General features: G+C 43.0%; 1 protein-coding gene across 1 annotated transcript in view; it reads right to left on the bottom strand.

The window, feature by feature from the left end:
* LOC120047535 (NADP-dependent malic enzyme-like) overlaps positions 1-13,578 on the bottom strand; it is a 113,507-nt gene extending 99,929 nt beyond the window's left edge. The window contains exon 1 of the mRNA XM_038993061.1: positions 13,394-13,578. Coding sequence (XP_038848989.1) covers positions 13,394-13,522 — 129 coding nt within the window. The 5' untranslated portion in view covers positions 13,523-13,578. The remainder of the gene's footprint in view (positions 1-13,393) is intronic.
* Positions 13,579-14,224: the final 646 nt, after the last annotated feature.

Genomic DNA, 14,224 nt, shown 5'->3' on the forward strand with positions numbered 1-14,224 from the left:
TTAAACAACCTTCACTAACATTGAGTGGCTGCTGCCAACATACTGACTCAGATTTCTAGCCACTTTAATAATAAAAAATGGATGTAATAAATGTATCACTAGTCACTTTAAACAATGACACATTCTAGTGCCCTTGCCAATTCGTTGGTATATATGTTGAAGAGGGTGGGGCTTAAGCTGCATCCCTGTCTCACCCCCCGGCTCTGTGGAATGAAAGGTGTGTTTTTTGCCAATTTTAACTGCACACTTGCTTGTATACATGGATTTTATAATGTCGTATGTTTTTCCCCCACCCCACTTTCCATTAATTTGTATAGCAGACGCTCATGCCAAATTAGTCGAAAGCTTTTTTGAAATCAACAACTCATGAGAAGGCTGCCTTTGTTTTGGTTTGTTTGCTTGTCAATTAGGGTGTGCAGGGTGAATACGTGGTCAGTCGCACGGTAATTCGGTAAAAAGCCCCATTTGGTAATTGCTCAGTACATAGTTTTCACTGAGGAAATATACGAGTCTGCTATTAATGATAATGTAGACGATTTTCCCAATGTTGCTGTTGACCTACCATACAGGCTAATATAGGGGAGACATGTCATTCAGTGCAACACATAAAACTATGGGGCTGAAACTGTTACAGCTCAAGCAAAATACAAGGACTGTGGACCATGGTGGAGTAATCTAACCATTGTGAGTAGAGGGGAAAGGGACTTAGTCAGATAAATCAAGTAAGACAAAGCTTTTGTCCAGTGATTTGTTTCTAACCACGTGTTCGGCTAACATGCTGACCAGACCGGACACATCGCGTGCGCGAGCGTCACAAAATAAATTTAGAAATCCATATTATTCAAATATTGCACCCGCATCAACGAGCGTGTGCGTTACCAAGGGCTAAAATAGAAGTCATTCCTATTTGAGGCAGATCGCGCTGAAAGTCCTGCCTCTCCCATCTCCTCATTGGTTTATAGAAGCAGGTACCCACGTGCCAACTCCTCATTGGTTATACCCACGTGGGTGATTGAAAGACGAACTGTTTTGCCGGTTGTCGTGGTAACACTATGAAAGTTTAGATGCGATCACCATATAAGTTAAACGATGAAAAAGCCTGGAAGGAGAGAGATGACTAGAAACGATTCGGTTGGTCGTTTTGTGTGGATTAATTGTCGGAGTAGAGGACCTTGTGCAGTTCAGGTAAAATAACAACTCAATGTTTATATCCCAGGACAAATTAGCTAGCAACAGCAAGCTAGCTAAATAGGACAAATTAGCTAGCAAGTGCAAGCTAACTAGCTAAATTGCCATAGATGTTTAATGCTTTTCGACCTGTCCCCAAATTAATATCATTGGTTCCTGCGTGTCGTGATCGCGTTTGGTGTAGGGGGACAAAATACATTTATGCACGATAGCGCACGTGGGCAGCCGGTTTGGGTTCCGTGTAAGGCTCAATATCCATGTTGCTAAATAAAATAAATACACATAACTCTTAGACACACACAAGTGCACACAAACACCTTTCCCTACCACCACACACTTACTGTATAGGCCTAGCCCTCTTTAATTTGAAATGTAGGTTACATTCTGCTTTCAGAACAATTACTTATTATTTGAACAGCGATAATATTTCATTCTTTCAAATATTTTTTCATTAATCAAACAAAGCCTTGTTTGCCATTTATTTCCCTACTATACACACACACACACACATATATATATATATATATATACACACACCAGAAGTGAATTTACCGTTAATCCCAGTAATTTCTCAGTCTGTTACTTCAATCTATTAGTTCATTATAAAAAGTCAAACTTTTTTCCATTTTTCAGGACCCTGTCTTTCAAAGATAATTCGTAAAAATCCAAACTTCACAGATCTTCATTGTAAAGGTTTTAAACACTGTTTCCCATGCTTGTTCAATGAACCATAAACAATTAATGAACATGCACCTGTGGAACGGTCGTTAAGACACTAACAGTTTACAGATGGTAGGCAATTAAGGTCACAGTTATGAAAACTTAGGACACTAAAGAGGCCTTTCTAATGACTGAAAAACACTGAAAGAAAGATGCCCAGGGTCCTTGCTCATCTGCGTGAACGTGCCTTAGGCATGCTTCAAGGAGGCATGAGGACTGCAGATGTGGCCAGGGAAATACATTGCAATGTCCGTACTGTGACACGCCTAAGACAGCGCTACAGGGAGACAGGATGGACAGCTGATCGTCCTCGCAGTGGCAGACCATGTGTATCCATACCTGCACAGGATCGGTACATCTGAACAGCATACCTGTGGGACAGGTACAAGATGGCAACAACAACTGCACGAGTTACACCAGGAACACACAATCCCTCCATCAGTGCTCAGACTGTCTGCAATAGGCTGAGAGAGGCTGGCCTGAGGGCTTGTAGGCCTGTTGTAAGGCAGGTCCTCACCAGACATCACCGGCAACAACGTCGCCTATGGGCACAAACCCACCGTCGATGGACCAGACAGGACTGGCAAAAAGTGCTCTTCACTGATGAGTCGTGGTTTTGTCTCACCAGAGGTGATGATCAGATTCGCGTTTATCGTCGAAGGAATGAGTGTTACACCGAGGCCTGTACTCTGGAGCGGGATCAATTTGGAGGTGGTGGGTCCGTCATGGTCTGGGGCGGTGTGTCACAGCATCATCGGACTAAGCTTGTTGTCATTGCAGGCAATCTCAATGCTGTGCGTTATAGGGAAGACATCCTCCTCCCTCATGTGGTACCCTTCCTGCAGGCTCATCCTGACATGACCCTCCAGCATGACAATGCCACCAGCCATACTGTTCGTTCTGTGCGTGATTTCCTGTTAGACAGTAATGTTAGTGTTCTGCCATGGCCAGCGAAGAGCCCGGATCTCAATCCCATTGAGCACGTCTGGGACCTGTTGGATCGGAGGGTGAGGGCTAGGGCCATTCCACCCAGAAATGTCCGGGAACTTGCAGGTGCCTTGGTGGAAGAGTGGGGTAACATCTCACAGCAAGAACTGGCAAATCTGGTGCAGTCCATGAGGAGGAGATGTACTGCAGTAATTAATGCAGCTGGTGGCCACACCAGATACTGACTTACTTTTGATTTTGACCCCCCCCTTTGTTCAGGGACACATTACTCCATTTCTGTTAGTCACATGACTGTGGAACTTGTTTAGTTTATATCGCAGTTGTTGAATCTTGTCATGTTCATACAAATATTTACACATGTTAAGTTTGCTGAAAATGAACGCAGTTGACAGTGAGAGGACGTTTCTTTTTTTGCTGAGTTTAGAATAATTTACCAATGTAAGTATGGATATGGAAATGGCCTTTTACTTTGTTGGACCAGTTCATTGGTAATTTCCAACTGGGTAATTGTATGGACCTGGTAGGGGCCAAGTGCATAAACACATACAGATTTGATTTCTCAAGGGGAGGCTGTGTAGTCTTGCCCTCTACCTGTGTCTGTTCAGATAGGACATGTTAAGCCTGATACAGAGGCTATTTCTGTAAGGCTGTTGCACGTGTATATTTTGTAAATCGACTCGTTTGATATATGGCACCTGCACTGTTGGATCAGCAAGACTTGTAAATAGATCTACATTTTGAGAACTTCAACCTGCCTTCCTTCCACTGATTACTGCCCTTATGACTGCTACAACATTTGTAAACACTTGCATACCAAGACATAATTGGGTCCTTAGTTGGAATCACGGGCAGAAAACGTGTTAATATGCCAACTTTGTTTAGAGAGTGGTTGTCATCAGGACCTAAACCTTTGCAGCTAGTAATAATAACTTAGCAGGAGAGAGAATAAGGAAGAAGTAGGGTAAGTGGAGAGAGATAGCATGGAGGCATTCCTACCGAAGCAGAGAAAAGCGAAGGAAATTATGTGGTGGTGTGATATAGTATAGTAGTCTATGAGAGGTGTGGTATTGGAAGTAGAGAGACAAGGACACCAGTAGATAGACCCACAAGGTCTTCTCGAAAGGCTATTTATGAAAGTTTCCCAATTTACATGTCACAACTGACTCATGTCTAAATTAAACAGGCATTGGCAAACTTGACTTAACACACAACTTTGCTCTCAGGAGTAAAGGCCAGCCTTAGTTTAGTTCACTAAGCTTTCAGTCTTCAACAGCACCATGCTGTAGACTTTAGCCTCCACATTATCCAGAACCTCAGTTGACAGTCTGATGAGTATTGCCATTGTGTTTAAGCCTGCTTGGACGTGGCGTCACCTTGGAAGACAGACGTTCTTGAGACTGGATGACAGAGTGACCGTGACCAGTGGTCAGCCCCACGGGACTCAAACATAACATGCAGAGTAAACAACCATCACAGACACGTCCATATGGCATACCACAGCCCAGCACTGTTCCAAAACCACCATTAGTAACCACAACATTAACGCCTATTTAGGTTATCTCCACTTCCAGTAAGTCATCCTCATCCTGAAAACTCCACCCATCTGTGCTCCCATTCTCTTTTGACTGAGAGGAGCTTCTAAAAGTCTTCCTTCTGAGCAAATATGTGAACCCACGGGGCTCTGTAAATCAGTGAGGTGTCAACTTGTGAATTTATGGACACTCTTGCTGGTTAAACAGCCTTGAAAACGGAGGTGGGCCGGGGTGTGGGATGTAAGACTTAAAATGCAGCCTTCTGCCGTGGTCTTCTCATGCTCTATGTACGGGGTTTGCCGGGCAAGAGTCCAAGTCTCTAAACAAATCAGCAACTCTGTGAAGCCTTGGGCTAAACATTCACATACCTCAGGCCAGTCCCTACTCAGCACTCATTAGTCTAGTACCAAAAACTGTCTGAGCTGATTAGCACATGAAGGCATTAAAATCCCTCTGTCACTCTCACAGCTGTCCTGTAGGCGTCAGTCACAACATGTTGTTCCCTTGTGACAGCTAAACCGTGCCCACACCTAGAATGCAGCTAAATCCATTTTAAAGAAGCTGTACATCAAGGGTCATGAGGTCATTTCTGAGCAATATGTCCGTCCATTTTAGTGGACACCTTTTGGCTCAGGAGCACCCCCAGAGGCAACATTTCTGTATAGCCACAAAGTATAACGTATGCTACAGAAATGTTTTAAGTTAGGCTACATATGAGGGAGAAACTTACAAATCTAATAGCTAAAGTCTGTTAGCTACTGAATTGCTCTTCTCAGTATAAATTCCTAATCAATTTGGCTTCTGTTCTGTTCCCAGAAATAAGTAAATCATTGTTGACCTGCTATCGCAGAATAACAACAACACTGTGAACTCACTATAGAGTGATTCCAGTTCTACAATTGTCAGAACTGAAACGCTTTGGCCGTGTTTTTAGGTGGGCTGATTTATTTACAGTTGTACAATCATCAGAATTGCAATGCTTTGGCCATGTCTTAAATGACAGCCATCTCTAAGCCTACTCCATGCTGGAGTATAGCCTTGGGATAGCCAGTGTGAATGGGATTCCAGTTAGAATAGGATGCATGACATAGGTTTACCATCAATGGACATTGTGTGTTGTTAACATGAAACCTATGAAAGGGAGACACAAATGGTTGTCCCTTGTTCCTACTGCCTTTTATGATATCTTCCATCCACAAGGCCCACCTACATCACAACCGGTGCTCTGAATGAATATTTCCAAAAAACACAAAAGCGAAAAAGAATGGAGAATTGGAACTTGTTTCGAGCCATGCAAACACCTTCACCATTACAACGAGCACATGTTGTAACACCGCAACCCCATAACATAACTCCATTGCCAGTGTCATAACTTTCCTTGTGACACCAGTGATGTTGTGCTTGGACCCGAGCTTGTACTGCTGCTTGTGCAGGCCAGATTGGGTTTCTCCACTGTTTCCCAGAAAGTGGATATGGAGGCCCATTGACCAGGTTGACTTTCAGTCGTTGACATTTGGTCATATTCAAAGTCCTTTGGGAATCGTGTCAAATCTGATAAGCCGAAACCAGACCCTCAACCTGTTTATCAGACAATTTCCTCACACAACCTCCTTTATGATACAATAGGCAATCGGTCATTCCAAATCCACTGACTAGTCTCACTGGGATAGGCCTAGTCCTCATCTCAATAGCATTAGGTCTGTTCTTTTGGTTATTCCCTTGGTTCTCCATCTCTAGATCCATATTTATGTCAGGACTTTGTAAGACTTTCCCTTTCAAACAACAAACAAAAGCTGTATTGAGGAAACAAGGAAGTGACAAGAGCAACAGATGGGTGGGGAGGGGAGGACTGAGCCATGCTTCATAGGCAGGCGATGAGTCCATCACTGTCTCCCTCTATGCGTCTGGGACCAGTCTAATGGCTTCTCCATTGTCCAGATCTGAAAAAGACTGTCTTAGAGAAAACACAGTCTCAACGAACCAGCAGGTTAGGGGATTTAGACGTGTCTGTCCCAGAGAAACAAAACAGGCCAGAACAAACAGGCAGATTGAGATCTTGTGTGTGTGTGTGACAGTGTAAAAATCAGGCTGCTTGGCAGGTTCCACCGAGGTTGAGTTATTGAGGGGGCACTTTCCCCGTCTGGCCGATCCACTCCAGGCCATCAGTGGAATGTCTGGCGGCCGGCGATGCGTGCGGTCGCACTGCCACACCTGGAAACACCTGGGATACCTGGGACATCTTACACACACAGTCCTGGGAGTTCTAGAGTTCTAGTTCCTAGTGAGGGAGATTGACAGGATCATCTGACCTGTGATAGAGCAAGAACAGAGCACTCTTTGTCCCATAGCCACTCATCGGTTTAACAGTGTCATGAAAGCTTATTGCCAGCTAACACCCGCCTGCATCTCACGTTGGCCCTGAAAAAAACGAGTTTCTGTACTACTCATAATAGAATGGCCTATGTCATAGAGTTGTGACAATAACAAGTTTCCCAACAGTCCAAAATATTTGGAGAGACATGCTCATTCTGTAGGTGAACAAGTCAGGGCTAGGCCCCACACTCTCGCGAGCATCCAATGACACCTTTTCCAAATTAGGCAAGCATTGGGTTATACCTTGGTCCAAGTATTACAGCCCAGACTGAAGAACATTAGGATTCACACAAAACCAGTCCCTCTCAATCACTGGCTGCTCTTCCAACCAACCAACCAACCAACCAACCATAAAGAGTGCTGGCTAATGATTACTTCTATTTGTTAAAGACAGAGGATTATGATAACCCAGCTCCATTCCCAGGGTCAGCCAGTTGGCATTCCAGCACATCCTCGTTGTCCAATCAGATAGTGTTGTTCCACAGAATTTTCACTAAGCCAAGAACACAGATTAATGGATGTCTGTTGTCGGATGGGCCATCTGCGATGTCAATGTGGACAAAGAGTTACTTGTCTAACAGAACACATAGGGTGTTCTTTAATGGAAGCCTCTCAAACATAATCCAGGTAGAATGAATTCCCCAGGGTAGCTGTTTAGGCCCCTTGCTTTTGATTTTTTTTACTAATGACATGCCACTGACTTTGAGTAAAGCCAGAGTGTCTATGTTTACGGATGACTCAACACTATACACGTCAGCTACTACAGCGACTGAAATGACTGCAATAATTAACAAAGAGCTGCAGTTAGTTTCAGAGTGGGTGGCAAGGAATAAGTTAGCCCTAAATATTTCTAAAACTAAAAGCATCGTATTTGGTACAAAACATTCATTAAACCCTAAACCTCAACTAAATCTTGTAATAAATAATGTGGAAATTGAGCAAGTTGAGATGACTAAACTGCTTGGAGTAATCCTGGATTGTAAACTGTCATGGTCAAAACATATTGATATAATGGTAGCTAAGATGGGGAGAAGTATGTCCATAATAAAGCGCTGCTCTGCCTTTTTAACAACACTATCAACAAGGAAGGTACTACAGGCCCTAGTTGTCACACCTTGACTAAATCAAATTAAATGTAGTTTGTCACATGTGCCGAATACAACAGGTGTAGTAGACCTTACAGTGAAATGCTTACTTACAAGCCCTTAACCAACAATGCATTAAGAAGTTAAAATAAAAGTGTTTAGTAAAAAAATTGAAAATAAAAATAACAAATAATTACACAGCAGCAGTAAAATAACAAGCGAGGCTATATACAGGGGGTACCGGTGCAGAGTCAATGTGCGGGGGCACCGGTTAGTCGAGGTAATTGAGATAATATGTACATGTAGGCAGAGTAAAAGTGACTATGCATAGATTATAAACAGAGAGTAGCAGCAGCGTAAAAGACGGGTCTGGGTAGCCCTTTGATTAGCTGTTCAGGAGTCTTATGTCTTGGGGGTAGAAGCTGTTAAGAAGCCTTTTGGACCTAGACTTGACGCTCCGGTACCGCTTGCCGTGCGGTAGCAGAGAGAACAGTCTATGACTAGGGTGGCTGGAGTCTTTCACAATTTTTAGGGACTTCCTCTGACACCGCATGGTATAGAGGTCCTGGATGGCAGTAAGCTTGGCCCCAGTGATGTACTGGGCCGTACGCACTACCCTCTGTAGTGCCTTGCGGTTGGAAGCCGAGCAGTTGCCATACCAGGCAGTGATGCAACCAGTCAGGATGCTCTCAATGGTGCAGCTGTAGAACCTTTTTAGGATCTGAGGACCCATGCCAAATCTTTTCAGTCTCCTGAAGGGCAATAGGCTTTGTCATGCCCTCTTCACGACTGTCTTAGTGTGTTTGGCCCATGATAGTTTGTTGTTGATGTGGACACCAAGGAACTTGAAGCTCTCAACCTGTTCCACTACAGCCACATCGATGAGAATGGGGGCGTGCTCGGTCCGACTGTTCAGTCGTGTGGTCAGGTGCCACAAAAAATTACATAGGAAAATTGCAATTGGCTCAGAACAGGGTAGCATGGCTGTCCCTTGGATGTACACAGAGAGCTAATATTAATAATATGCATGTTAATCTCTCCTGGCTCAAAGTCGAGGAGAGATTGACTTCATCACTACTTGTATTTAAGAGAGGTAATATCATGTTGAATGCACCGAGCTGTCTGTCTAAACTACTGGCACACAGCTCAGACACCCATGCATACCCCACAAGACATGCCACAAGAGGTCTCTTCACAGTCCCCAAGTCCAGAACAGACTATGAGAGGCGCACAGTACTACATAGAGCCATGACTACATGGAACTCTATTCCACATCAAGTAACTGATGCAAGCAGTAAAAATAGATTTAAAAAACAAAGAAAAAAAACACTATGAAACAGTGGGGACTGTGAAGCAACAAACATAGGCACAGACATGCATACACACACAATAACATATGCACTATTTACACACATACACGTGGATTTAGTACTGTAGATATGTGGTAGTGGTGGAGTAGGGGCCTAAGGGCACACAGTGTGTTGTGAAATCTGTGAATGTATTGTAATGTTTTTAAAATTGTATCAACTGTCTTAATTTTGCAGGACCCCAGATACTCTTCGTATCTGCTGCCTTGGCAGCAGCCAATGGGGATCCACAATAAATACAAATGTGGAGTCTGTGGTTACAAATGGGGCATCCAATTGCTGTTCTGGATCTTCACCACAGTTTGATTTTGGGCTGAAATGTTACATAACACTAGCTATTTAAACCTCAATAAACTGCATATTACTGCTTAATCAAGAGATCTCCATTTTCTGGGGAGTTGAAAGTTGATGCCAGATTGAACTCTGCACCATTCCACACTATTTTGGTGAAATTGAATACCAATCCATGATGAACAGCTGAAAATCTTCTGTGCATCATAGGGGTCTTCTGAGGAGAGCCATCTTCCTTAACATCCAGGGATGTTAGAGGACTGTCCCAGTTCAAGGTCTTCATTGATGCCACCCTGACCCTCAAATGAATGCCTAAGGCAAATTGTCCATCCATACCGTGACCAAACTCAGCACAGGGTTAGCCTAGTTAGCACACAAAGACCAACTGAATGGGCATCTGTTGGATCACCTGCGCTCCACTACCTCTGTGTTTGAGGTGAAACACAATCCCTGATAGGGCGCTCAGAGAGTGTTTCACTTCTTGTTGTTTTTCATGCCAGCGTTTCGTGGCAGCCCAGCAAGCATCAGAGGGCTGCAGTGTGGCCTGGGAGCCTGGGATTCACACAGGCTGCTCATTAATACCTGATCAACCCAGAGAGACAGAGGACGTCTGTGGAGTCCGGCCAGCTCTCTCTTCCTCCCCACAGAGACCCCTTTCTTTGCCTCGCTCCCCACTTTATTTCTTTATTGCGTGGTGTGCACACAGAAAACACACCTATAATATCCTGTTCCACCTTTTCAAAGGGGTGGAGTGAGTGTTGAGCGAGAAAGGAGGGGTACAAGGTGAATGGAGAGTGAGTGGAGGGGGATGAAAACAAAATTGACTCTTGCAGATGTGAGGACACACTGCTTTTAGTAACCTCCGTCCCTCAGCATCAATTAGTGTGTTGTCCTTCTCACTGGCTCCTGTCTGAGGCTGAAGTGGATCAGGTGAGGGAGGTAAACACATATCCCCAGGGGGTGCTGAACCTAGGAGTGGGCAACAATGTCCCACTACTGGGCCCACAAAAGGCTGCCTGTTGTTGAGAAGCAGAACATGCTTTAGCAGGCATTTCCTACTTTCTCCTCTAATTTCCTCCTGCTGGTTCATGGACAAGGTTGACAGTGAATGGTTCACCCCGCTGCATAAAAAGCCTTTTTCTCCTCTGATCAGTCTTACCTGTGCACTTGTGTGTTTAAGTGTGTGTCAACGTCAGTTTCGACTTGACTTATGAGGGTATCAGGTAGATCATACCAAACCAAAGCTGGAGCATTCAATAAGGCAATCTCAGTGTCTTTGCACTTAGTGCTTATACTTCATTGACTGCTGCCAGTCAAAAATAATTGTGGTTTAGCCCTACTTATAGAAAAAGAAACGTTCTTTAAAAGAATAGTCTATCTCGGTTATTATCAATTAACAAAGAGAAACCCATTGTAGCCTTCTTTGACCATTCTTTGACTGATGCAAATAGACCTGGCAATTTGTTACTCACACTGACTATTAAGCCTGTACTTTGGTCCACAGTCTTTTGGTGTATTAGGCCTAACTTAACGTTTTCCAGATGAAGCACGTTTACTATAGAAGGAGAGTTAAATAAATAGGTCGCTGCACTCCGTCTCCAATGACTCCCAATTTAAAGCAGTTTGAAAGCAGTTTTCTTAATTAATCTCATTAAACCCCCAGTCTTCTCCAAAACAAAGCAATAACACATGCTCTAGCTAGCTCATTACGACAGGAGACATAGAAGTAACATGAAAACCTCCGACACAGAGAGGGATGAGCATAGAAATAATGGATAGACCATCCAGGGTCTCTAGGTCTATAGCTCATAGCCTAGTTCATGTGACCAAATCCAATATGGCCAACCAAATAAAATATTGTTGTGCTGACACGTGTCTTTGTGGTTTGCACCTAGTGAAGCATGCTTGAGAATTTGTGCAACTCAAATCAAATATCCTAGCCATTCCTTCTGGAATTTCAACATTCAATGCCATTCCAGAATCAAATTCACTGTGTTTCTCTGACCAATCAACTTGTCAAATTCACTGTCCAATTGCAATTTCAAATTCAAGCTTGCATTGACGGGCTAATAGCTCTCTTGTACAGACGGTCCATTCAAACCACTTGGGTGCAAACTGGGAAGTGCGGCAGGTAGCCTAGCTGGTAAGAGCATTGGGCCAGTAACTGAAAGGTTGCTGGCTCGAATCCCTGAGCCGACTAGATGAAAGATCTATCGATGTGCCCTTGAGCAAGGCACTTAACCCTAATTGCTCCTGTAAGTCGCTCTGGATAAGAGTGTCTGCTATCTGACTAAAATTTTTATTTAATGTAAACAATCAGTTTACAAGATGTAAACAAACAATTTAGACAGGGTTCAGAGCTGACATGACCAACTTGAGTTAAAACAGCAGAAGCAAGAACCTGGCTCAAGCTTTAGTCTATCAATGATTGGGGATTAGAATCAGATTCAAGGCAGATTCAGTGCTCCCAGTGACCAATATCACATAGGCTACCCTTGACAAAACCCCTTTCTTATTGGATTAACAATAAATGTAGGTATGGAACTGTACAACACAAAGCAAAGCCTAATCATACTCCACCATGCAGCCAGCCACATTCACTGTGTAAAAAAAAGGATGTTTGAAACAGGATGTTTGAACTGCACTGACTGACTTATCAGCAGCTAGGTAGGGACAAGGACCCTGACAGCCCTTCAACAGTTGTAAATGTCACTCTTTATCAGATAAGGGAGAGCTTTTACCCAAAGACCTCTGCTGCTGAATGGCGTCATGCTGTGCTTCAAGGCAATCAGAGAGACATTTTGAGACCAAAGGTGGGGAATATAGCAGGGGTCATTCCATTTTTTTCTTACGTAATTCCTAAAATATAATCTATTGAAATTAACCCTTTAAACTAACCCTTCCCCTAACCCTTTATCCTAACTCCTAAACGTAACCCTAGAATTTGTACGTTTTTCAAATTTGTAATTTATAATACAAATTGTAATTCATAACATATCATATGAAATGGGTGATGGACATCCACATATCATACGAAATGTAACATATCATAATAAATAGTGTCTCGGATTTACCCACAGAATAATATGAAATGCTCTGAGAGCAGGTTGCCCCAATCGGTCCCAATTAATGGACAACGGCAATACAACAATAATGGAGAGTTCAACAGGCAATTCGTTTTTCTGGCTTTAGTACACTACAAATGTCTAATTAAACAGTTTTGGTTTTAGGGGAGGCGTGGCTCGTGCGACCAAGAAAAACACTAGAAAGCTCCCTTGGTTACCACAATCAAACGGACACAATGACTATGCTTTGCAGCCTAGCAAAGCTATCTCCTGACATTTTGGCTAATTTCGTTAACCGTTGTGCCAGCCTCTCTGTGCTATTTTGAAAACATATTCCTAAAGTGGCAGCCTATGACAAAAACTGGAAACGTTTTTCGAAGTCTGACCAGCAAGTGGAGGGTGGATATGTGCTTCCATAGCTTCACTCCACTCATGCAACTGCGAAGGTTAGCAGCTGACCGACTTTAGTTCTTCCTCTCGCCAAATGAAAATATATTGTTAGCTCGTTAATCTTAAATGCACAAATCTCAATCATCCACAGTGGGCTGCCTGTCATTTAATATTTGAAAAGCTGAACTTGTGTAATGGGTATTACGCGGGGAGGATGGGCTTTCGCGTCATTTCTTGGAGCTAGGGGCAACTAGAAAAAAAAACGCAAACGCGAGAGTGGAACAACTTCATGTAAACCGCTTCGAGGGGCATTGTGCTCCTTTAAATCTAAATATAGCCTATAGCTCAAACTCCTAAACATGTAGGCTAAAGCTAACACTTCGTTTAGAAAATAAACGTACAAAGTAAACACAAAAAGCACTTGTTTTGGTTACCTTGTTCAGGTAGGGGTTACGTGTAACGTCATACCCCCTCTTCTTCGTGTAAACAAAGATCTTACTTTGGTCTTCGGGTTTATGCATCTCACTCTCGACTGATTCCCGTTTGACTAAACCGAGTGCCATGTTGCCTCCCTCTTTAAATAGCGTACAGTAACCCTGAACTCTGTTGTGAACACAGGTCAACAAGTGGATGCGCCGGTGAATGCTCTCCCAGTGACAACACAGAACGATGAGCACGAGCGCAACGATCAGTCTACCTACCGTGAGGAATGAAGTTAGTCTACATTCATTAACAACAATGCTATTGTATTGCTAGGATAAGACTCCTTCATACCTTAATGCAACTATTTTCTTGTATTTAATACATTTCAAATGCATGTGGTAATATTTTTATGATGAATTCATTTTCTATTCCATCCTGAAAAGAGCTAGGGGCTATGTTATTAATTTAATTTGAGTGAATATTGGCTTTTATCCCTTACAGTAGGAGCACTTATAAAAATGAGCCATGAAATCCTGAACAGCCATATAGGTTCATGGCCAACCTTGAGCACACACACCTGTGTCGTTGATAAAGAGTGAAGGCTAGGCTGTGTTTGAGAGAGTGTTGTTCAATAGAGGGTAAGAAACAGCCTATACATTACTCTTGCAGAATGTCCACATTTGACATTTTATCAAAGCCTATTGGATGACAACTTATTTTTTTACAAAGGACAGAATAATTTATAACTCACTTTTTCCAACATATAGGTATAGCAGATCCCCTTATTGTGAGAGAGTTTTAAAAATGTGCTTTTACAGGCCATGCAATTCAATATTCATATT

This window comes from Salvelinus namaycush, chromosome 5 (assembly GCF_016432855.1).
Source record: "Salvelinus namaycush isolate Seneca chromosome 5, SaNama_1.0, whole genome shotgun sequence".
Taxonomy (NCBI): domain Eukaryota; kingdom Metazoa; phylum Chordata; class Actinopteri; order Salmoniformes; family Salmonidae; genus Salvelinus; species Salvelinus namaycush.